Source organism: Chelonia mydas, chromosome 1, assembly GCF_015237465.2.
Source record: "Chelonia mydas isolate rCheMyd1 chromosome 1, rCheMyd1.pri.v2, whole genome shotgun sequence".
In the NCBI taxonomy this organism is placed as follows: domain Eukaryota; kingdom Metazoa; phylum Chordata; order Testudines; family Cheloniidae; genus Chelonia; species Chelonia mydas.
In genome coordinates, this window is record NC_057849.1 from 254,035,323 (window position 1) to 254,057,626 (window position 22,304).

Consider the following 22,304-nt stretch of genomic DNA (forward strand, 5'->3'; position numbering starts at 1 on the left):
ATTGTTTTATTTCACTAACTACAAATTCTCTGTTTTGTTTTGTTTTTAAATTTTAAACAGTCAAAACAAAACAAAACAAAACAAAAAACCATTGCAAAGTGCAAACGTGTAAAAGCCAAAAAAAAAAGGGGGGGGGATTTTTTTTTTGCTTGGGGTGGCAAAAAACCTAGAGCCGGCCCTGGTCAGAAGAGGAGAGATACAGGGAAGAGAGAGTGATTGAAGGGATCTGCTCATGGCACATTTTGTGCCGCTTCCCAAGGGGGACCCTGGGCACCTCGCTACCGCCTGCCCTTAGTGTGAAGAACCAGTGTCTGTGCCAGCCTTGATTCTGTTCCCCAACATCACCAGCCTCTGGCAACACAAGCATTCCCCTCTAGGCCTCTGCAGGCCCTGCTCTTTCTTTACAGATTAGCAATAGGCTCATTCTAACCCCATCTTGATTATCACTACAAAAGTTTTTTTCTCCTGCTGATAATAGCTCATTTTAATTAATTAGCCTCTTACAGTTTGTATGGCAACTTCCACCTTCTCTGTATCTATATATGTATCTTCTTACTATATGTTCCATTCTGTGCATCCGACGAAGTGGGCTGTAGCCCACAAAAGCTTATGCTCTAATAAATTTGTTAGTCTCTAAGGTGCCACAAGTACTCCTTTTCTTTCTTCTAACCCCTGAGTCCTCCTAGCATCTCCAGCCCCTGGGCCACTGGACACTCACGGAATCCACAGATCTGCTACTCCCAAAGGAAGAATAGTACGCTCCAGTTTACCAGTTCCACCACAGAGCACGGCTTAACACACAGCACTGAGATTTGTTTATAGCAAAACCAAGCCTATGTTTATTTAACAAAGAACAGAGTCTCAAATGACAGCGAGCAGAAATACTGGAAACAAAGGATTACATATAAAAGAATAACATGTACACTAGAGCCTAAACTTAACTAATAAGGCATTCCCCTCTCTGGGAAAGGTTAACTCACCCAAAGTTCCTTTCCCCGCTTCAAACAGCCAGACCGGCTGTGATCCACCTTTTATAAAACAAGCCAGCTGGCAGCTTGTCCCCCTGGGGAAGCACACCAGGGTGGCCCTTTGCAACCCCAGATATGTCAAAACAATTCTGTTCTCTTTTATCCATAAACTGACATGCTCCTGCTGTTTGTTCCTTCCTGTAGATTTTGCAATCGCTTGTTAATTACTTAATTTTGAGTAGGTGGTGGCTCCATATGCACATAGGTATCCATTGTGAAGTAGACCAGTGGCTCTCAATCTTTCCAGACTACTGTACCCATTTAAGGAGTCTGATTTGTCTTGTGTACCTCCCAAGTTTCACCTCACTTAAAAACTACTTGCTTACAAAACCAGACATAAAAATACCAGTGTCAGAGCACACTATTACTGAAAAATTGCTTACGCTCTCATTTTTACAATACAATTATAAAACAAATCAATTAGAATATAACTATTGTACTTACATTTCAGCGTATTGTATATAGATCAGTATAAACAAGTCATATGAAATTTTAGTTAGTACTGACTTTGCTAGTGCTTTTTATGTAGCCTGTTATAAAACTAGGCAAATAGCTAGAAGAGTTGATATGCCCCCTGGAAGACCTCTGCTTACCCCCAGGGGTATACGTACCACTGGTAGGGAACCACTGAAGTAGACAATGCTCAGTTTGAATATAACTAGGCAGATAGATAAACGTCTCCTGTCTGTCTGAAAGGAAGACATTTGTAACCTCTTGGTGACCTGATTTAACTCACTGATCTTAAGAACATAATTTCTAGTATAGGTGCATAACTCCTCACATACAACCCGTACATACATTTTGCAGGGATTATGATGCCCAGTGTGTTACTGGCTCTGAGCAGAGACCTCATAGGCCACCCTTTAGTGAATTAGTATGTATATAACTGACCAAGGGGTTCCCTGTAAAACTCTGCACCCCATGTCCTCTGCCAGTTGGCATCAAGAGATTTCCAGGTCACACACATACAGGCAGCTGCCCACGTAATTCCCTGCCGCTGAGTGGGTTTGGGGTATTTCTTAATGGAGTTCTGAAGGTCCCCCTCAAAAGGGCTACATCTTTCTGGCCAAGGACTTCACCAATATTAGTCTACAACAACCCCAGCTGGAGAAGAAACACCTCCCCCCAGCATGCTCTCTGTGCAGCACTCCCACCTCCTGCCAAGGAGAGGTGGACTGGGAATAACGCCTGAATCGGCCTGCATAGCAGTGCTAAGCCTTAACCCCAAGGCTATCAGGCCTTCCCAGTGCAGCAGGCCAAGCCCCTGCTGGCCTTGGCAGGAAGAGACCAGACCCGGAAAATTACTCTAGATCTCCTTCATGGCAGCGAAGAGCATGAACACTAGACCACAGCTAGGCCTGAGACTTGTGGCTGAAGCCCTGCTAAAAAGAAAGAAGAACAGGAGATTTTATTTGGTTGTTTCCTGACACTGGCTAGACTGTAAAAATCATAATGCAGAACAATAACCCCTCACGTCTCAGCAGCTACCTGAGGAATTTCCAGCAATCAGTGAGTTGAAGGACAACAAGGACTTTGCATGTTTTTTTCTGGGTGTTTTTTTATCTGCACGATTTATATTGTGGATAATCCCCTCTGTCCCCTGCAGAGCTGAACTCTTGCCGTCAGAGAGGAGGATGTGCTAACCCAGGCCAGCCTCTGGTGCTATGTGTTCTCATTTTTCACATATGTTGCTCTGAGCAGCGGGAGGTTGCTTTTCTGTAGGAACCCTGAGTCACTATTAGCCTCCTGCAGAGAATATTTCACCCATGTTTATCACTGCCTTGCTGGAAGCACTCGCCCTATACCCAAGTTACAATGTTGCTGCAGGACAGATTGTCTAGCCAGGAAATTATTTGATTTGCAATAGCCCCATTCAGCATGAAGGGACTCAAAGCACTGTACAAATATATTCTAGCGGCCACTGATCACACTTATAAGAGTTAAAAGTTGCAAAGTAGTTTGCATTATATTCCCCCCCACCCATCTTATTTTCAGAGGATCATAACTTTCCAAAACATTCATTTTGTCGGCTGAAACTTGCTATGCTTGGTTTCTCTTCACAGGTGAATATTGCTGGAAAGTTTGGGCCAAACCTATTCAGTCATTCCTGAATTATGGCAGAGTGAAAAAAAAAGCCATTTTTGCACCACCATATAAAGAAAATATGTTGGCCTGTTGCAACTGTTTCTTTTCCAGCATCACTCAACACTGGCTAAACTTTGAAAGATTAAACTTGGCGTAAGCAGCGTCCCTAATGATCAGAAAGGGCTCTGGCAATTTGCTTAAAAATTCAGATAAAAGAAACAACACAGTTATATAAACATTAGAAAACACGCTCCAGCATGTGCGCCGCGTAACACTCCATGAAGGGTGACTCTGCTCTGTTAGCCAGGCCTGTGGAGCCATTATCTGTGCAGGGCCATGTGCTCTGAACCAGCGGTTAAAGCTGATCAAAGCAAGAGTGGGAGCTCACCAACCCTCTTGTCACCACAGGTCTGGGTGTTAAGTGGCGAAGCAGCAGCGCCCTGCCCTGCAGTAGGGGAAAGGGAACAAATGTAGCCAAAAGAAGTCCCCCCCCCGCCATGGAGGCCCCATCAGCCTGCCTAAGCTCCTTCTGCAGAACTGGTTTGGGCACATCGGTAGTTCTCCGATCTGTGTCCAGCAGGATAGAGAATCTGTGCTGATGTAACACAAACAAGCCTAGGAAGTCTGGGGGCATCTTCCCTGGAAAGTGCTGGTGCATTTTAGACAATGTTAAGTTGATTTTTAAAAAAGGTTTTATGCAAAAACCTTGCTTTGTGTATTCCTTATCTGTCCTTCTCCCTGGGGGGAAGACAGAGCTGGTGTAGGGGAGGGAAGTAGGGTTCTCCCACAGAAGAGGAGCTGGCAGGAGATGGATCTTCCCACACAAAGGAGGCATGTAGGACAGGGTCACCTTTTCGTTCCCCATCAACTGCAGCTGCTCTATCCACTGGCAGAAATGGCTGTGTGCTTCGTCATGGTCACCGATGTTTAAAAGATAGCTCCAGGGACACTCCTGCATAAAAGCAGAAGGCCATGACCTGCCAGAGGGTTGTGAGCAGAAGCCTAGTGCATTTTAATTTAGTTTTATGACAAATATCTTAATCATCAGGGTCTTGGAAGCTTTGGGGTTTGAATCAGCACTTACAAATTGACATGTTCCTCTGACGCTGTAGGAGCAGCACCAGAATCCCCTGTACCAAGTTCCCAAACTCCCTCCTACCTGAAGATAGGAAGCAGCTGCCCAGTGGGCTGCTAGTGCTATTCCCTTACTCCAGCATCTCCATGGAAGGACGGTAGGCTTGGCTCACTCCCCGGCATCCTTAAGGAGCATTTCTCCCCAAGAACGAGGTGAGATGGAGGGATGGATGTGGCCTCTCCCCGGCACTCTTGCTCTCTGGGGTGGTTGGAGAGAAGCACATTCTCAGGCTTGTCTCCTGAAGGCCTCATGTTTCCACCATTCGTTTCCTCTAGCTGTAGGGGAGGGCTGGGGGCTTTCCTCTTTGGTGTTGCCATTCTACCTGCCTTTCCCTCCTCCTACCCCATTGGGTCCCCCTGGCTCCCATGCCCCCTGGGGAGGATGATCCCGACTGCTGCAGCTGCATTGAATGACAAGACAGAGGCAACTGCTCCCTACTCTGATTCATCTCCTCTACGCTCACAAGAGAGCAGCAGATGTGGGGGGATGAGCCACACTCCCAGGCACAGCAGCTCCTTGTGGCAGGACACCATAACTGCAGGTGAGCTTTCAGGCGGCTCCAGGCCACAGGCTAGAACTGTAATTTCCAGGACAGGATAGTAAAAGCCTGAGGTCCTGGCCAGATCAGGACTAATAGCAGCTGTTTTCCAAGCTGTAAAAAGGGGATATTTATTTACCTACATCACAGGACAGATTGCACAGAGTTTTGCAAACGGTGTTGGTCTCTTCTGTTCAGCCTTTGCTTTGTAACCACAAAGTACTAAGTGTTATTACAATATAGCAGGAATGCTGAGAGGATAAACATCTCCCTGTCCTGCAGCCTCCCAGAAAGCCCAGACGGGGGGTGGGGGTGGAAGATGACCAGGGGACAGTTTAAAGAACGGAAGCGAAAGGAAGGACAGAAACATTTGATGTAAAGAGAGACACTCATGTAGGGTTCATTTAAAGTCCATGACTCCTGCATTTTAAATATAGCTGTATAGTTATAGCACATACACACGACTGTGGTGCGGCCACTGGTAAGACAGAGCACAGCAAAGGTTTAACAGAACAGAGCAACACCATGCATGTTTCAAAACAGGAAGTGAAGAACACAGCATCCCTGGTGCAACAGAAACAAAGGGAAGCATTTTAGCCACTAATATGGAGAAATCTGTTAGTGCTGTGGAACAGCCTTTTGCATTAGCCCCTTTGCAACAGACCATCATGTTCAGTGTGTGTGAAAACTGCCATATAACACCCTGACTCAGACCATGTGCAAACCTTCCTTATGACACCAACACGGGGAGATTGTTATTAGCAGCCATCATTAGCACGTAACAGCTTCACTCCGCAGAGACAATAAAAAAGGGATTAAAATTAAAGTCCTGGACCCAGATTTTCAAAGGTATTTAGGCTCCTAACTGGCATCAACGTCAATGGAAGTGAAATATCTTTGAGGATCAGGCCCTGCTGCCTAAAACATCCTTGCACTTCTCTGCCCTTTTCATTATTTCTCTACTGCGTCAAAGGCATGCCCAGGCATTTGGGGACTTCAAGGGAGAATCAGATGCACAGAAAACGCTACCCTCTTCCCGCCACTGAAAGTGGTGCTTCGTAGGGATGGCTAAAGAGGGAAATCTCTGAGCATATCAAATACTTGGATACTCAGTATTCATGTTACAGAAGCAATTGTACATATACCCCCATCTTAAAGTTTGCCAGTAACTCTGTGCTTTGACACTGGAATACCACAGAAATCCCAAGCTAGACTTTTCCCTTGGAAGGAAATGGTAAAATAGCTAATTTATACTGTCTCCTGTACACACAATGCAAAGTCAAAGTCTGTTTTTTCCTGTTTTAGGGTGATGGTAAGGCATGAAAGTTAACTATTATAAGAACATATGATGGTGCTCCCCCGTTTTTCCTGCATATGCTGGAAAATGGACAGTCTTTACTAGAAGTGAGAATACTGTAGTGAACTGGTATTGCCAGGGGAATTTAAGGAGGCATGGCACTATTTCCAGGATTAAAACCCTTCCATTTCAGAAAGTTGGCAGGGGCTCTTTAATGATCATACGTGGCCAAGAACTGTTTTAAATCTCATTCAAAAGATGTCAGCTCCAGCAGCAGAGCTACAGAGCAACACAGCAAAGCATTAGTTCAGCATTGGCCCAAAGTGAAGAGTGCCCCCTACTGGGCTACTGGTACCACTTCCTGCAGTGGAGCAGCCAGTCCTGCCCAGCTTTGCGATAAGAACAAAACTGCCAGCAATATCGTGGCTACAGCCCAGCACCTATGGACTTTCATCACCACTCCTTAAAATGTACTGCTTGTTATAAAGTGTGATGGCACTGCTGGAGGAAAATGCCTTATCTGGTTGTAATAATGTAAGTGCTGGGAGAAGATGGAGTTCAGAACCAAGGCGGGGTAAGGGAGACTGAAGACAAACAGAAACAAAAAGCCTATAAAGGCATTAAATATTGACAGTATTCTGAGGCGTGTGGCATAAATGCACTGAAATTAAGCCTCTTTGATATACAGGAAAAGCCAGGCAGTGGCCCTGGGTTTCATCCTGAGAACACTAATTTGCAGTTGTTGGATGGGAGTAGCTGAGGGAGAGGTTAGGGAAGGTGGCAGCAGCTGCTGCTATGCAGGTAGGATGGAGGCAGGTGCAAAGAACAAGCAGAAAGGGCAGGCAGGGTGAGGAGAGGCAGCTGAGAGGGACTGCACTCAACTAGAGTTATGAATGTATAAACTCACGACCATCGTTTAAAGGCCAACCTAGTTAAAGTCCAAATGCAGAGACCCCTCCTCATCGCTTCCCTCCACACCACCAACATTTTCCTCAGCAGCTAATCCCTGCAGCCTCTTGTGAGGGTTCTGCACCAGAGTTCAGTGATAAGAACAGCTTCAATTATGCAAACAGACAGGAAGTAGAGGAGGGGTGAGAACATGCTGTGGTTCATTACTGGCAGGAGCCAATGTTCCTCCTCGATCAGGAGATGCATCAGCTTTCTGGGTCTCAGAATCCAGCAGCACCCGAAACAAGTCCCACCAGTCCATAGAGCCAGTGGAGCTGTGCTGGGAGCTGCACAGAAATAATGGTATTAAAACAAGCAAGTGCATTAAGTTTCAATACTGATGAGTCACTCCCAACATTCTTAAATCAAACCCTGCACTCCCACCCCACTGTTTCCATCTGGGGAGCCCCCTTATCTATGCTCGACTATCACAGCAGCATCATCCCTTACTATTCCTCCCTCCTTCGTGGGCAGGTGAGAGTTGCCCCATGATTTCAGAGAGGGTTTTTTTCTACAGAACTACACAGAAGTGATTAATAAAGTTCTCTTTATTACAGACCTACAAAACCCCCCCCAAAATGTTTCTCTTCATAAATCAGCAGCAGGGGAGAGTGTGGCATAGGCTCAAGGAGCCACAGAGGATTCATACTTGTACCAGCAACATGAGGACAAGGATGCAGATATGGATGAAGCAGAGCAATCCCCGATTTTAACAAACCCACCCAGAGCAAATATGTGTCCACATCCTGCAGAGAGTAACCACCCACTGCTCTGGGTCTGGATAGTACAGACACTGATAAACACACCTCTAATTCAGCAGCTGTCTCGCTTTCCCCACTGCCAGTTCTTTGCCGACAGAGGGAAGCCCAATTCCAGCTTCTCCCACCCACTTTGAGGATGAGCGGCCTTACTTCTCACCATCCCTCAGAATTGCTCAGGACTACTGCTGTTCCAGAGGAGAAGGTGGGCCACACCTACACACAAAAAAGGACACAGATTCTACAAGGCAGTTCAGTTTTGCTTCACGCCTCCCCTGGCAAGAGAACGTGCAACATGACCAAATCCAGAGGCCTGGGTGCAGGTTTCTCTTGTTCAGGCTCCAATGAGTTTCTTAAGGAAGGCCTCCAGCTGATCCTCATCCTTTATCCCCACAAACTTATCCACAACGTCTCCGTTCTTCATAGCCAGTACAGTTGGCACAGCTGAGACCTGGAAGGCAGAGAGGGCACAAACAGACACACAATAAGCTATGCTGGGAGGAGCCCAGCTGCACAATGGCTTTGAAGGATGACTTGCAAAGCACACACACACACACACACACACAAAAGGCTTGGGCCTTTCTGTATAATTCATAAAGGACTGAAAAGTTTTCGGGGTTTTATTTTTCCTGCTTGCTTTTGACATTAGAAATTCAGGGCCTCTCTAGTCTAGAACAGTGGTTTTCAATTCGGGGTCTGGAGCCACCTCGGGGGGCTGCGAACAAGTTTCAAGGGGTCCACCAAGCAGAACCAATGTTAGACTTGGTGGGATCCAGGGCAGAAAGCCTAAGCCCTGCTGTGCAGCTTAGCTTTGTGGGGCACCCCATGGCATGGGGCCCTGGGCAACTGCCCTGATGGCTACTCCCTAATGCCGGCCCTAGCTTTTATATGTAGAAAGCAGGTGTTGTGGCACAGGTGGGCTATGGAGTTTTTATAGCATGTTGCAGGGGCCTCAGAAAGAAAAAGGGTGAGAACCCCTGGTCTAGACGATCATAGAGCAGCTGGAGAACCTGCTCAGCGATTTAATTAAGGTGCAAGAGCTAACAACGAACATTGTCCAAGACATCCTCCAGCAAAACCATGGAAGGCATCAATGCTGCTCATGTTTTCGAGCCTTATGTATGCACTGATTTAACTAAAAATCAATCCATGCAGCTTTTGTAGTTCAGACAAGACTCAAGATTAAAAATGCAGACAAAATACCTATTTCCCCCCCAATAAAAATAGTAACCTCTCCCCCCACCACCCCTTTTATCTCATCACAAGGCAGTGCAGGAGGGAGCAAACCCAATGGTTTAGAAATCTTTTTAAAGTGCCGTATAAAGTATATTTTACACTGGGTAGTTGTTCCCTGCAATTCAACGTGGACCAGAGTGGAACTGCACCTTTCCGCAGGTAGGAGAGGATTCCTTGTCCTCCCCCTCCACCCTTGGAGAAGTATTCTTGTGTTAGCTCTAGACTGTGTCCCTCTCCCCCCCCCCCCCCCCCCCCCCCCCAATCCATCTCTTTCCTTCTCCCTGCTCTCACAGCTCATGGCTTCACTGACAGCATGGTCAGAGACCACCACTTGCTGAGCCTTGCTGATTAGGTAGGGGAAGAAAAGTGCTCAAACTGAGCTGGCAGCCAGGTAGTGGCTTTGGGTGTTACTCCCTCAGATGATCCCCCACAAGCTGTGTTCAAAACTAAGGAAGTAACTGTGCAAAGGATGGCACTCAGGATCAAAGCAAAATCCCCAGGGACTCGGTCAGGGGGATGAGAAACCTTGTGGCCCTCTTTTGGGGAAGGCGTAACTAGGCTCAGACCAGCATGGAATGGCAAGGGAAAGAATTTGGTAGCATTTCAGAACAGCCAGCCACATACCTCCTGCTACTTCATGACCCTTAGCTGTAGAGCACTTATCTCCTGGAATGTGTCCCATCCTTATCTTGTAGGCTATCCATCCTGGGAATGCATCCACTCAGCAAGTACATTCCCAGCTGCACTGTCTCTTGCTGCCATCAGGGATCTGCCACCCACACAAATCCTCCCCACAGGAAATCCCTCTGAGATCTGGCTCTTCTCTCACCAGCAGTTTGACATAAAAGAGGTTTTGTTCACCCTGTCCCTCCCCCTCACCCATCCAGAACAGTTCCCTGTGTATATCCTCCAGGGCTTTGTACAGACCAGTTTTAGATAATTCAGGCACTGGGGCTCCTACTGCCACTTGCCCAATGCCTGTTTAATCTGTGTTCTTTAGCACCCCCTAGTGACTAGTTGTAGAAGTGCACTGTAGCCCTGGAAAGCTGCTCACCATACACATGGTGTGGCTGATGTGCCGGCGTATGAATTTTTTTCTTTTTCAGGAAGAAAGGATATAACGGGGGAGCACTGAGCGTGCTTTAATTATGCCCTCCCAGGGCAACGTAGTTGTTATTTTTCAGAGATCCTTCCTCATGTCCCTAATGTAGATTAAACAGCAAGTGGAGTTACATGTGAGGCTATTTTATAGATGAGTTTGGTTAACTAACCAGCCGCTTTAAAGGTCACATGATCAAAGCAAGCACTAGTCCAAGTGAGGAACAGCAGCAGCCTCCAGAGCTGAAGAGGAGCAGTTAACTTAATGCTGAGTTACAAGCCTTTGTGCGTGGGCCAGCATGAACCTCACGTGCACCTGTGGCTGAGCCCTCCATCTCCTCCCACGCACCCTGAACCACACACAAAATATCAGCCTACGTACAGAACTGGCAACGTGCACTGAGCTAAGCGTTTCTTGTCCCTGACCCTTCCTTGGGGTGGCAGCAGGAGCACTGCTCTCCACACTAGATATGCTAGTTCTGGGCTGTGCCTCTAAGGGTATGTCTACATGGCAGCTGGGAGGTGGATTCCCAACTTGGGTACACGTACACAAGCTAGCGCCTAAAACAGCCACGTGGCCGCAGCAGCTCAGCTCAGTGACCGAATACATACCCAGGGGCTCAGATGGGATTGTACTTGGGTGGCTAGCCACAGCCGCCACGGTCACGCGGCTATTCTTAGCGTGCTAGCTTGAGCAGAGCTAGCGCATTTTCATTTCCTCGAGCTGAGCATCTCCGCCCAGCTGCTGTGTGCGTGGTCCCTAAGGGACACAGCACAGAACTCACAGCCTTTTTTTGGGGGGTGGGGAAGGGGGAGAGGAGGCAGCGCAGAGGGAGGGGACAGCTAGAGTGGCTTTCAGCTACTCTGTGCTTCCAGATGCTGAACTGCTCCAGGGGGGCCGAGTGGCTCCCAGCATAGCTTAAAAAGTCTCATGGGACTGTCCAACTTACAACAGCATCCCAGGATGTCTTATGGGCAGCCTCTATACCAGGGCTGGTCCGCAAGTCCTCGGGTTCTGTACTGCCTGCACCAGGGAAAATCTCCCGCAGACCGAACCAGGGCTGTTAGGCCCCCTTTACACCACTCCAGCACTTTTGCGCAGCACAGAGAGACCAGAGAAGAAGTGAGGATTTCACCAGTAAGTTTAGGAACAATGTAGGGAACTCCGGACAGGAACAAGCTACTACTGCAGAGACGTTTCCAGCCGAAGGAGTCCCACTGCTAGCTTTCCAAACTACCACACCAGCCAGGCTATGCATTGACCAGCAGCAGTGTGGGAGAAGGGGCTGAGCTTTCCCAGCTAGGACTAAAATGCATCCTGGCAACAAGCCAGTGCAACTGAAAGTGAGAGAGAATCCCACACAGAGCAGATCAAAGCCAAAGTACTCCCCTCTCTTTGCCCCTGTGGTTAAGAAGGGAAGCGACAGTGGGGTGGAAAAGCTGTGTTCTGAGACCTCCTGAAAAGTGGGTGTTGGATGAGAAGGGACTGAGAATCTCAGGAGAACAGATTATTGTCTTGGGCAGAACTGGATCTGCAAGGTTTCTAGCAGTAGGAAATGCCTCTGGGACGTGTGCTCTGCTGGGACAGCCTGGAGCCAAGGGCAGGCAGGGACCCATGTGAAGGAATGCTCAGGCATTCCAAAGCTCTCTGAGGGGGTCTCTCTCCATCCGCAGCCCCCAAAGAATCCACTGCAGAGAGGACGTTGTGCAATCTCAGGCTGGGCAGCCGGCCAGGGTCTGCATGTGAAGGGGAGGGAGAAACGTGGGAGGAAGCTGGTTTTCTGGCAGCTAGCAGGGGAATTGTGGGGGTGAGAAAAGGGCCTTGAAAATCCCAGGACACAAGCAGAGAACAATTTGAGAGTCCTGGATCCCAGGTGGAAGGGCCCTCAGTTCCTGTTCCTAGAAGAGGATGCTGCTAGCAGGGTAGTTCAGATTTCCTGCCCCAGTGTAGGTCGATTTCCGACTCCCTACCCCGAACACTATAGCGTCCTCTTCTTTTGTGCAGACTTAGAACAGTATGGAGCCACGCTGGCCAACCCCTCCAGCTGGTTTTCCAGTTGCCTGGGACTGCTCTGGTATAATTGGAGCAGAAGTGCTACCAGTTACCTACAGCAAGGCTTGGAACAATAACGGTTAAGCTATTTGATCCCTAATCTCTTATCTGTGGACAGCACAATCCTTACCCAGTGCCTGGTATACATCTCTTGGCTTCAAATACTTCACTGTTTAAAAAAATCGCAACCTCTCCCAGTGTGTCCTCATTAGCACCCTCAAACACATCCTCCATGCTTAACGACAACATTCCTCAACTTTGGTCTGGGCATGTACGTCCGGGCACTGTTACAGAGCAAAGCTCCCACCACCAACCTTAACAGAGGATGCAAGCTGTGCAGACCCTCCACGCCTGCTGGAGAGTTCTGTCACTTTAAAGGGAGAGGGAGGGAAGAGACTGGCTCCACTTTGCCCCAAAGGCTTACCCACTGCAACCTGGGAGTAACAGCATGTGACACCCCACCCCCGACTCTTGGAGAGATGACATTCCCCAGAGGCTGGTTGACAGCTGGCTGGCAGGTTTTTTTTGAGCTCCTTGTCCTAGCTTCAGCCCTGGCTCAAAGATGTGAGGTTTTAATCCCTAAAGGGAAGGAGCACAGCTCTCCTCTCCAATGGGAGAGTGAATATTAACGCTTTTGCTGCAGGGTCTTATTGTAGAATACAGCAGCAGTGTTCTTTGTCCACTAGGTACTGGGGAGGGGAGACATCAGGTCCCTAGGGCAGAACTGGGGGATTTTTCAGTTTCTCAAATGAGGTTTGTTTTTTTTTTTTTGTTTTTTTTTTTAATAAAAAGGCCGAATCCTTCTCTGTGTTCAGTTATTTCCTCCCAAAGCACCCGGTGGCAGTGCGGAGGACAGAGAGTTCACATGCATAGCAGTGGAAAGATGGGTTAACCTAAGTGCTGAGGACCCAACCTGCCAGAAAATGGATGAGTTTATTCCTCCCGCCACATACATTCCCTTTCCCTCCCCAAAAAACCAAAGCCGTGTGGTATAGCTTGAGGATGAGACATTAACACCTATGGAATCCTTTTATGGCTTGGGAGGGAGAGCCAGTGAATGAGAGGGGCTGGGAAGGGATTCAGCCTACTCTGCATCTTTACGGCAAAGGGTGTTGATCACATGACATGGGTGTTTAAGAGTATACTGGGCTAAACGTTAGGCCCATCGTTCCATCGGCTGCCTTGCATTTGGAGTGACCTGCAAGCTCTCTGCGTCGCTGCCTGTCCTTGTGTTATACATCTGTACAGTGCTTTGCACCATGGGGCTTGGAGTCTTTAGGCACTATCCCAATACAAACACCAGCAATATTCAAGAAGAGCCTAAAAGCTACAACTAGAGATGACTGAAGGCTTGGGGTGTGTATCTACTGACACACATAAAACAGGAGTCCCTAAGCAATCACATACTTCCTACCCCAACATGCTGCTGAACTGACAAGTAGGGCTGTCAAGCGATTAAAAAAATTAATTGCGATTAATCACACTGTTAAACAATAATTGAATACCATTTATTTAATTTTTTTTGGATGATTTCTACATTTTCAAATATATTGATTTAAATTATAACACAGAATACAAAGTGTACAGTGCTTACTTTGTATTTATTTGATTACAAGTATTTGCACTGAAAAATAAATAAAATAAACAGTATTTTTCAATTCACCTTATAAAAGTACTGTAGTGCAATCTCATCATGGAAGTTGAACTTACAAATGTAGAATTATGTACCAAAAAACTGCATTAAAAAATAAAACAATGTAAAATGTTAGCGCCTGCAAGTCCACTCAGTCCTACTTTTTGTTCAGCCAATTGCTCAGACAAACAAGTTTGTTTATATTTGCAGGAGATAATGCTGCCTGCTTCTTGTTTACAATGTCACCTGAAAGTGAGAACAGGCATTGTCATGGCAGTGTTATAGCTGGCGTCACAAGATATTTATGCGCCATATGCGCTAAAGATTCATATGTTCCTTCATGCTTCAACCACCAATTCCAGGGGACATGCGTCCATGCTGATGACGGGTTCTGCTCGATAACAATCCAAAGCAGCGTGGACCAATGCATGTTCATTTTCATTATCTGAGTCAGATGCCACCAGCAGAAGGTTGGTTTTCTTTTTTGGTGGTTCGGGTTCTGTAGTTTCCACATCGGAGTGTTGCTCTTTTAAGATTTCTGAAAGCATGCTCCACACCTCATCCCTCTCAGATTTGGAAGGCACTCCAGATTCTTAAACCTTGGGTCGAGTGCTGTAGCTATCTTTAGAAATCTTGCATTGGTACCTTCTTTGTGTTTTGTCAAATCTGCAGTGAAAGTGTTCTTAAAATGAACAACATGTGCTGGGTCACCATCCGAGACTGCTAGAACATGAAATATATGGTAGAATGCTGGTAAAACATAGCAGGGGACATACAATTCTCCCCCAAGGAGTTCAGTCACAAATTTAATTAATGCTTTTTTTTTTAAATGAGCGTCATCAGCATGGACGCATACCCTCTGGAATGGTGGCTGAAGCATGAAGGGGAATATGAATGTTTAGCATATCTGGCATGTAAATACCTTGCAATGTCGGCTACAAAAGTTTTGTCTTAACGACTGGCTGAACAAGAAGTAGAAATGAGTGGACTTGTAGGCTCTGAAGTTTTACATTGTTTTGATTTTTAATACAGTTATGTAACAAAAAAAAAAATCAATCTCCATTTGTAAGTTGCACTTTCAAGACAAAGATTGCACTACAGTACTTGTATGACATGAATTGAAAAATACTATTTCTTTTATCATTTTTATAGCGCAAATATTGGTAATCAAAAATAATATACACTTTGATTTCAATTACAACACAGACTACAATAAGAAAAGGAGAACTTGTGGCACCTTAGAGACTAACCAATTTATTTGAGCATAAGCTTTTGTGAGCTACAGCTCACTTCATGCTCAAATAAATTGGTTAGTCTCTAAGGTGCCACAAGTACTCCTTTTCTTTTTGCGAATATAGACTAACATGGCTGCTACTCTGAAATAGACTACAATATATATGAAAATGTAGAAAAACATCCAAAATATTTAATAAATTTCAATTTGTATTCTATTGTTTAACAGTGCGATTAAAACTGTGATTAATTTTTTAAATCACGATTAATTTTTTTTTGAGTTAATCACGTGAGTTAACTGTGATTAATTGACAGCCCAACTGACAAGCCTTTCCTTAAGATAAGGATACCCTTATGCCCCCTCCTAGCCACCGCTGGAACAGCATCCTCCTGCTCCTGGCCCATACCTCATATTCAATGGCCAGGTCTGTGTGATCATCAATGTCCACTTTCGCCATCAGCACCTTCCCCTGCTGCTTGGCCACCATCTTCTCTAACCTGGGGCCCAGGATCTTGCAGGGGCCACACCACCTCACAGGGAAGAAAAAGAGCAGGCATTACACAAGAAACTGCCAGGCATCCATAGTTTGATTCACACCATTCATGGTATTTCACAGGCAACCTGATCGCCACCTAACCCCTCCTCCCTATGCTGACCTTTACCCTATGGGAAATTACCACAATTTAAACACCAAGGGTGAACATTAACCAACCGCTTTTGCAATCGTTAGACTCAGAATCACCGTCAGAAAGTAACACAGGTTCTGAGACTGTCTTCACTATGGAGCCTATGCTGGCATAGCCCCTTAGTGTAGACACAGCCTACACTGAGGGTACGTCTACACAAGTATAGTGCTGCTGCTGTAACGCAGATGCTTCCAACATGGACAGAAGGGTGTTTTCTGTCAATGTAGATAATCCATCTTTCAGAAGCAGCAGCTACGTCGATGGACAAATTCTTCCATCAAACTAGCTGTGTCTACAGCTAGGTCGACTTAACTATGCTGCACAGGGGTGACAGTTTTTACAGCCCTGAGTGATGTAGCTAGGTCAACCTAAGTTTCAGGTGTAGACCAGGCCTGACAAAAGGAGTTTTTCTCTTGGTATAGGAACACCACCTCCCTGAATGACATCAACTAAGCCAACACAAGCCCACTTCTGTTGACATAGCTGCATCTACACTGGGGATTTTGTCAGCAAAGCTATGCCAGTCAGGGGTGTAGGTTTTTGATACCCCTGACCAACGCAGCTATGCCAACATAACTTTTAAGCATAGACCAAGCCTGGATTGCAACACAGTTTAAAGAGAGGCTTCCATAAGAAAGGCATTATTAAATCAGGGGAAGATGGGAAGAGGCTAATATTCAGTGTTAGCCCATTACTCTTGAAACACCTCAGTCTCCAAAGTGGTTGCTGTGTTTACCTAAGGGCTCTGTTTCACAGCAAAATCACTGTCACTGAGAGGTTGTCTCTATTTAAAAAAAAGAAAAAACCACATCAACAGACACTACCTGTACCAAACTCTGGTATTAGCAAGAGTTTGAACGGAAGCTATTGGTGCTAATCAAAGTGCTGAGCTCTTCCTCTAACTGCACTTGGAGTCATACTGCCCAGCTTACACTGATCTCAATCCCACCTACCCTCACAAAGAAAAGACTAATAAGTCCCAAACCCTTACATCATGCTTTAGATTGAAACCACAGCTGATTTTGCTCCCTATGCTACTCCCAATAGCTTTTGGTCTCTCTACCTGAGGACATACAAGTTGATCCTCCTTCTCACGGCCCCAGTCATCATTAGTTTCTGTTTCAGTCTGTCGCTCTTGTCCATTTAGATTGAGAGTTTTCCAGACTCTATGCTCTGTGTTTGTACAGAACCAAGCAAAAAAGGGGGCCTTTATGTTGCTTGGGGACACTAGGTGCCACCAGACACAAATGAGACAGAAAATTATTACTACTATAATTTAGCAGATAACATCTTGGACTATTTTCATTGTTAGTCAATGGCAAAATCTTTATCAATGCCAACTGCTGATGTTAGCAAAAGCCTTTGCCAATACCAACTCATTGTTACTGGTGAAGTCTTTCCTCAGTGTAAACAGCATTCAGAAAAGTGGGACAGACATTATATAATTTGATTATAGATGAGGCTATGAACTTCTCAGCAACTACTTCTGGTCACCCGGGAACTAGTAGCTGCTAAAGAAAACATGAAGGTAACAAGAGGAGTATTTGGAATGATTTAAAAATTGCATGGAGATTAATTTGGAGGACACAGATCACTTGTAATACACAGCTTTCATGCAGCCATTTGTTCTAGTTGTCTGTTTGGGCCTAAATGTCAATAAAGAAAACATAACGAGCTTGTGCTGCACATTTAATGCTAACAAGTATCCTTATGACACAGTAAGAAGAGAACCTCATGAGCCATAATGGGAGCGAGCTGAACTGTAGGGCAGTAAAATGTAGCAATAAAATAGATTCTGACGTTTGTCGCTGTCAGACTGTGGGCTGAAAAAGGTGGAAGCCAAAATAATATTAAGTAAATAAAAAGCTTACTAAGACCGGGGTTGTTATGCATGTTCATTCTGTTACTGTGATGAAGTGGGAATCTTCTGTAATATTCTTATGAATGATATGCATGGCAGTGACTTACTTGAGTAGGGACTGGCACCCCATAAGTGTAGAGCAGTAGACATGAGGTGTTGGGTCACCTAACTGCCTGGGGCAGTATGAATGGGTCCTTGAAGGACTGGCCAACACTGACCCATATCGGTGAAGGATTCAGAAAGACTATGGTAATCCCAACAACTGAACAATTGACAATGATCCACAGGAACTCCACATGGAACTCCAGCAGGTGGAACATGTGAACTCAGCAGGAGGAAGACAATGGACCAAGAGATGAGAAGATGCTAAGATACAAGCTGGTCTTTGGAGAGACATGGGATTGACAGGCGAAGAGACAAAAACATGGAGAGAGAGTGGAAACGGATTCCACAGCCGCTTTGCTGGCTGATTGCACTGGCTCGGCCAGTATGAATTATGTCTTAACCTTTAAGTCTCTATGCTAACTTAAGGATTTTCCAGTGCTGTGTTACAGGTGACTAATAAACCCTACTCTGTTTGGAAAAGGCTGCCTGGTGTCACTGCAGATACTTGCTGAGGTGCAGTGGTCCTGGAAGACAGGAAATGTCTCTGATAAGGAGTTATCTAAGTTGGATTTGCTGAGTAGAGCTCAAGAGCCCAGGTGCTCAGTTTTGGAGGCACTGAAGCTGTGTGGCCTACCTTTAAGGAAGAATGGGCACCCTTCAGGATCTGGCACACTGAAAAGGTTCCTGTGTGTGTGTGTGGGGGGGGGGGTAAGAGAGGGACGACAATGCAGGGTCACGTGCCCCCCCATATTTCTGCCAGCGTTTGCCAGCCCTGCTCTGTCACATGGGGTGGCTGGACCCCATCCCTGCCCAGCAGCTGCTGGGAGAGCCAGTAAGCTGAGCTCTTTGGGGAGAGGAAGGAGCAACAGCTGGGAGCTGCAGGGAGGGGCCACTGCTATGGGGGGGACCTGCCTGGTGGAGTGCCATGACTCGAGCTGTTCTGGGGGCAGCCAAATATTTAAACTGTGTCCCCTCCTCTCCCCACCCCAATCAGCAGGTATAGGTCATCTCTGCATGCAAGGGACTGTTTAAAGCTGGGCATAGCACAGATGCTATGGATCCATAACAATGACACAATCTATGTTAACATCTTGGTGAAATACCATAAGCGTTATGTTTTGTATACAGGTATTGGTAGCATTCTGTATTGTTGACCAAACTTGCTAAAACCTTACAGAGAAATACTCTTGAGTTTAGTGTGTCTATGTCTGCACTACGGAGCCGATGCCAGCACAGTCCCGTAGTGCAGAAGCAGCCTACATGAGAGAAGATTTTCTGGTGGTGTAGGAACACAACCTCCCTGAACGACAATAGCTATGTCAACAGAAACACTCTTCCTTCAGCTGCCTTTAAACTGGAATTTTATCGGCTTAGGTGTGTCAGTCAGGGGTGTGATTTTTCCACTCCCATGAGCAATCCAGCTATGCTGATATAACTTTTAAGCATAGACAAAGTTTAATTCTTTGTGTCACGCAACAGCTTCTGAATGCTGCATTTGATCAATTCCAAAACTCCAGGGAACGTTCTAAGCATCAGTGGCCAGAACTCTATTGATTTGGGAGGGGGAGGGGTGGGAAAATAAATAAATCAGAAAACCAGAAGGGGCATTGCGGGGGACACATGAAGCCCTGCCAGCTCTTTACCCAGTCATAACAACTTCTGCAATTGTCTACAGCTCAAAAGAACTGGTTGATGGTAGCCATTAATGTCTTCCAGCATAACATACTCTGTCTCATCTCTGTTCATTCTCCCAATAGAATTAAACACATTGACATCCTGAATGACTTCTCTCCCAGAAAGAAAAATAACGGTGGAGGAAACAGGGCTGTGCACACAGCCTCTGGCATGGTGGGGGAGGAGAATGGGGGACCCTGGTATGTGGGGGAGGAGAATGGGGCACACAGAACCCTTGGTGGTTGGGGAGGGAGACTGAGGGATCCTGGTATGTGGGGAGGGAGAAAGGGAGACACAGAGAGCCACTAGTTTGGGAGGGAAGGTGGGAATAGGGGGCATGGGGTAATGAGGGTGCACACAGAATTCCTGCAATGGGGGGAGAATGGGTGAGAGAGTAATGGGGGACACACAAAACCCCTGCTGAGGGGGAGGCTGGGGAATGCTTTGGAATGAGTGGAGGGGATAATGGGGGACATGGAGAAAAGGGGCCACACAGAGTGTCTGTCATGTAGGGAAATGGGAACAGAGAGCTGCTGGAATGGGGGGGGTTGGGCTGAGGGAAATGAGGGGCACACAGAAACCTTTTGCTGGTATGGCTTATTCTGTTCTAGGAACGGGTATGAATTATACCAATAAAAGTACTTTTGTGTGGGTAGAAGCTATCTCTCCACTGGCAGGGTTTGCCGGTATACCTATGCCAGCAAACATGCTTAAGTGTAGTGCTGTTATGAGGCCAGGTCGCTCCCTACATGGATCACAAAGCACTTCAAAAAGATAGGAAGGCACTCTCATCCCTATTTACAGAGGGAGAAACCAAGGCAAAGAGAAGGCAAGTAACTTGCCCAAAGGCACAGTAGCAGAGGCTAAATAGTGAAGAGTGTTACTTGTAGGATGTAAGAGTGAGAGAGAGAGAAAGAAGGACACTCAAGAGGGGCTCACTGCTCCACACTCAATACTCACTGTGCATGAAAATCTACCACCACCGGCTTCTGGCTGTTCACAACTCTGTCCTGGAAGTCAGACCCATCCTGGATGTTAAAGGTGGCCCTGCAGACAGGTGTGGTAGAAAATGTCCTAATGGAAGCAGGCACAGTGATCTGGGTAAGAGGAACAAGTGATCCAGGGTAGCATGGTGCTGCTGACACCTTGGAGAGGATCAACACAGGCGGCACAGAATGCTTTTTGGGGGAGATGGATAGAAACCTCCTCAGCGCGAGCCTCTGGGCCATCTGTATAATGAAGGGGAAAAGGCATTTTGGATCAGCCCATGCCATGGAGGAAAGGAGAGCGGAAAAAGAGCATTTCTGGGTATTATGCTTCTGAACAGCTCTCCAGCCCCAGCAATTCCACTGCTGCTTCCCTCCCAGTTCCTACAGCTCAGCCAATGCGCCCCCCCCGATCATGCCAGCCCTCCCCACAAGTGCTCCTTCTCCATGCCCTGCCGCCCCATCTCTGCCATGCCAGCCTCCCAGTGCTTCTCCCTCTTATCCACAGCCCCCTACCATCACAGCCCCTTCCCCCCATGTCCTGCGCTCCCCCTCCCCCCCCGTGCCAGCCCTGCCCCCCATGTCCTGCGCTCCCCCTCCCCCCAGTGCCAGCTCTGCCCCCCATGCCCTGCGCTCCCCCTCCCCCCCGTGCCCCCCATGTCCTGCGCTCCTCCTCGTGCCCCCATGTCCTGCGCTCCCCCCATGCCAGCCCTGCCACCGTGCTCTGCTCCCCCTGCCCTGCGCTCCCCCGCCCCCTATGCCAGCCCGTGCTCTGCGCTCCCCCGCCCCCACCGTGCCAACCCTGCCGTACCCCTCACTGCCCCCCGCCCCGCCGGCGCAGTCACCCCCCACGCCGGGCCCGGGGTCCCCCCACTCACCTTCTCGGCGGCGGAGGTGACGCAGACGCTACCGAGGAGCAGATTGGCTGGGGCGGCCGAGGCGCTCTAGGAGCGCAGGGTGACCCTGAACAACGGATTGGCTGGGGAAAGCCAATCTTTCACAGCTTCGCGCTGATTGGCCCTTGAACAGCACCTCCGGGCCGCTGTTTTCTAGTCCTGGAACATGATTGGCTGGCGAAGATGTCCTTCAGGCCCCTGCGTGTAGTTCTAGGCTTTGGTTGGCTACCTTCAGAATGCAGGGTGGGCTCCTGGGTGCTGATTGGCTGCTGAGAAGGGGTGTTCAATAGCATGACCCTTCTACCGTCCTCCACCCGCTGAGCCCAGAAAGAGCCGAGCTCGGCAGTGCCTCCCCCCCGCCCATCCCGTGAGCCTAGGGCGCGCGCGGCCTGGCTCCTGCACGAAGGGGGCAGCTGGTGCCCCTTGCCCGGCCTCACAGCGCAGACCCTGCCTGCCCTGGTGTGGGCCTGCCCGTGTGACACCTTGCTGGGGTGACCAGATAGCAAGTGTGAAAAATCAGGCCGGGGGCGGGGGGGAGGTAACACAGACGCCTGCATAAGACAAAGCCCCAGTTATTAGCACTGCCCCTCTAAAATCGGGACATCTGGCTACCTTACACCGTGCCCCTGCGAGGCCAGTGCAAACCAGCTCAGAGCCATGGGTCAGCGAATCCAGAAGGCTTTTGAGAGGCGGTCCCTGGTCACTGCGACTAAACAGCTTAAAGAGGAGTAGCAGATGCATTGCTGCTGTTGCTTAACTCACCCTGCTCCTTCTTTAAGATTTAGACCTAGAAACGTGGGCCTGGATGCATCAGTCAGGACTGGGACCCCATTGTGCTAGATGTACAAACATACATTATGGTCAAATTCAAATGTTTTGAAATCATGAGTCAGGTCCTAAAAATAATGAAAGTGGCTTAACAATCACAAGTGATTTTGTTTTTCAATATATATTGGATTCTTTTTATTTCCCTTTGGGGGTCTGAGCCTTGTTTTCAAGCTTTGCTTCACAACTATGACTTTCACTGATTAAAAAGTATGTTGCAATTCTCAT

At 47.4% G+C, this 22,304-nt stretch overlaps 1 protein-coding gene across 2 annotated transcripts; it reads right to left on the bottom strand.

Annotated features, from left to right (window-relative positions):
• Positions 1-7,561: 7,561 nt before the first annotated feature.
• On the bottom strand, positions 7,562-21,814 carry TXN2 (thioredoxin 2). Of its 2 annotated transcripts, none has more exons than XM_037880760.2 (4): positions 21,234-21,814; positions 20,330-20,598; positions 15,450-15,573; positions 7,562-8,240 (listed from the first exon to the last, which is right to left on the bottom strand). In XM_037880760.2, the coding sequence occupies exons 2-4, from the start codon at positions 20,596-20,598 to the stop codon at positions 8,124-8,126; spliced, it is 510 nt and encodes a 169-aa protein (XP_037736688.1). In that variant the 5' UTR covers positions 21,234-21,814; the 3' UTR covers positions 7,562-8,123. The 2 variants fall into 2 exon arrangements, with proteins under 2 accessions (XP_037736688.1, XP_043398669.1); XM_043542734.1 differs by lacking the exon at positions 21,234-21,814 and adding an exon at positions 21,167-21,233.
• Between the last annotated feature and the right edge of the window lie 490 nt (positions 21,815-22,304).